The sequence below is a fragment of the Myotis brandtii genome, unplaced genomic scaffold (genome assembly GCF_000412655.1).
Source record: "Myotis brandtii unplaced genomic scaffold, ASM41265v1 scaffold130, whole genome shotgun sequence".
NCBI lineage: Eukaryota > Metazoa > Chordata > Mammalia > Chiroptera > Vespertilionidae > Myotis > Myotis brandtii.
The window spans coordinates 283,215-283,436 of NW_005354596.1; the positions used below are offsets into that span (position 1 = coordinate 283,215).

The following is a 222-nucleotide window of genomic DNA, read 5'->3' on the forward strand; positions in this document are numbered from 1 at the left end:
CTACCGGCGCCCGTCCCAGCTGGGCTGCTTCTCCCTGGACGCGCAGCGCCAGTACCACGGCGATGCCCAGGCCTTGCGCTACTACAGCCCACCCACCGCTGGTCAGGGCCCCAACTTCGACCTCCGAGAGGGGTACCCCGACCGGTACCAGCCGCGGGACGAGGAGGTGCGAGAGGGCCTGGACCACCTGCTGCGCTGGCTCCTGGAGCACCGAGGCGGGCT

The 222-nt window shown here is 71.6% G+C and overlaps 1 protein-coding gene across 1 annotated transcript in view; it reads left to right on the plus strand.

Moving 5' to 3' along the window:
- Nucleotide 1: 1 nt before the first annotated feature.
- The window catches only part of DXO (decapping exoribonuclease), a gene marked incomplete at its 5' end in the record, with an annotated part of 1,778 nt that continues 1,557 nt past the window's right edge, over nucleotides 2-222 (plus strand). The window contains 1 exon segment of the mRNA XM_005859915.2: nucleotides 2-219. Coding sequence (XP_005859977.1) covers nucleotides 2-219 — 218 coding nt within the window.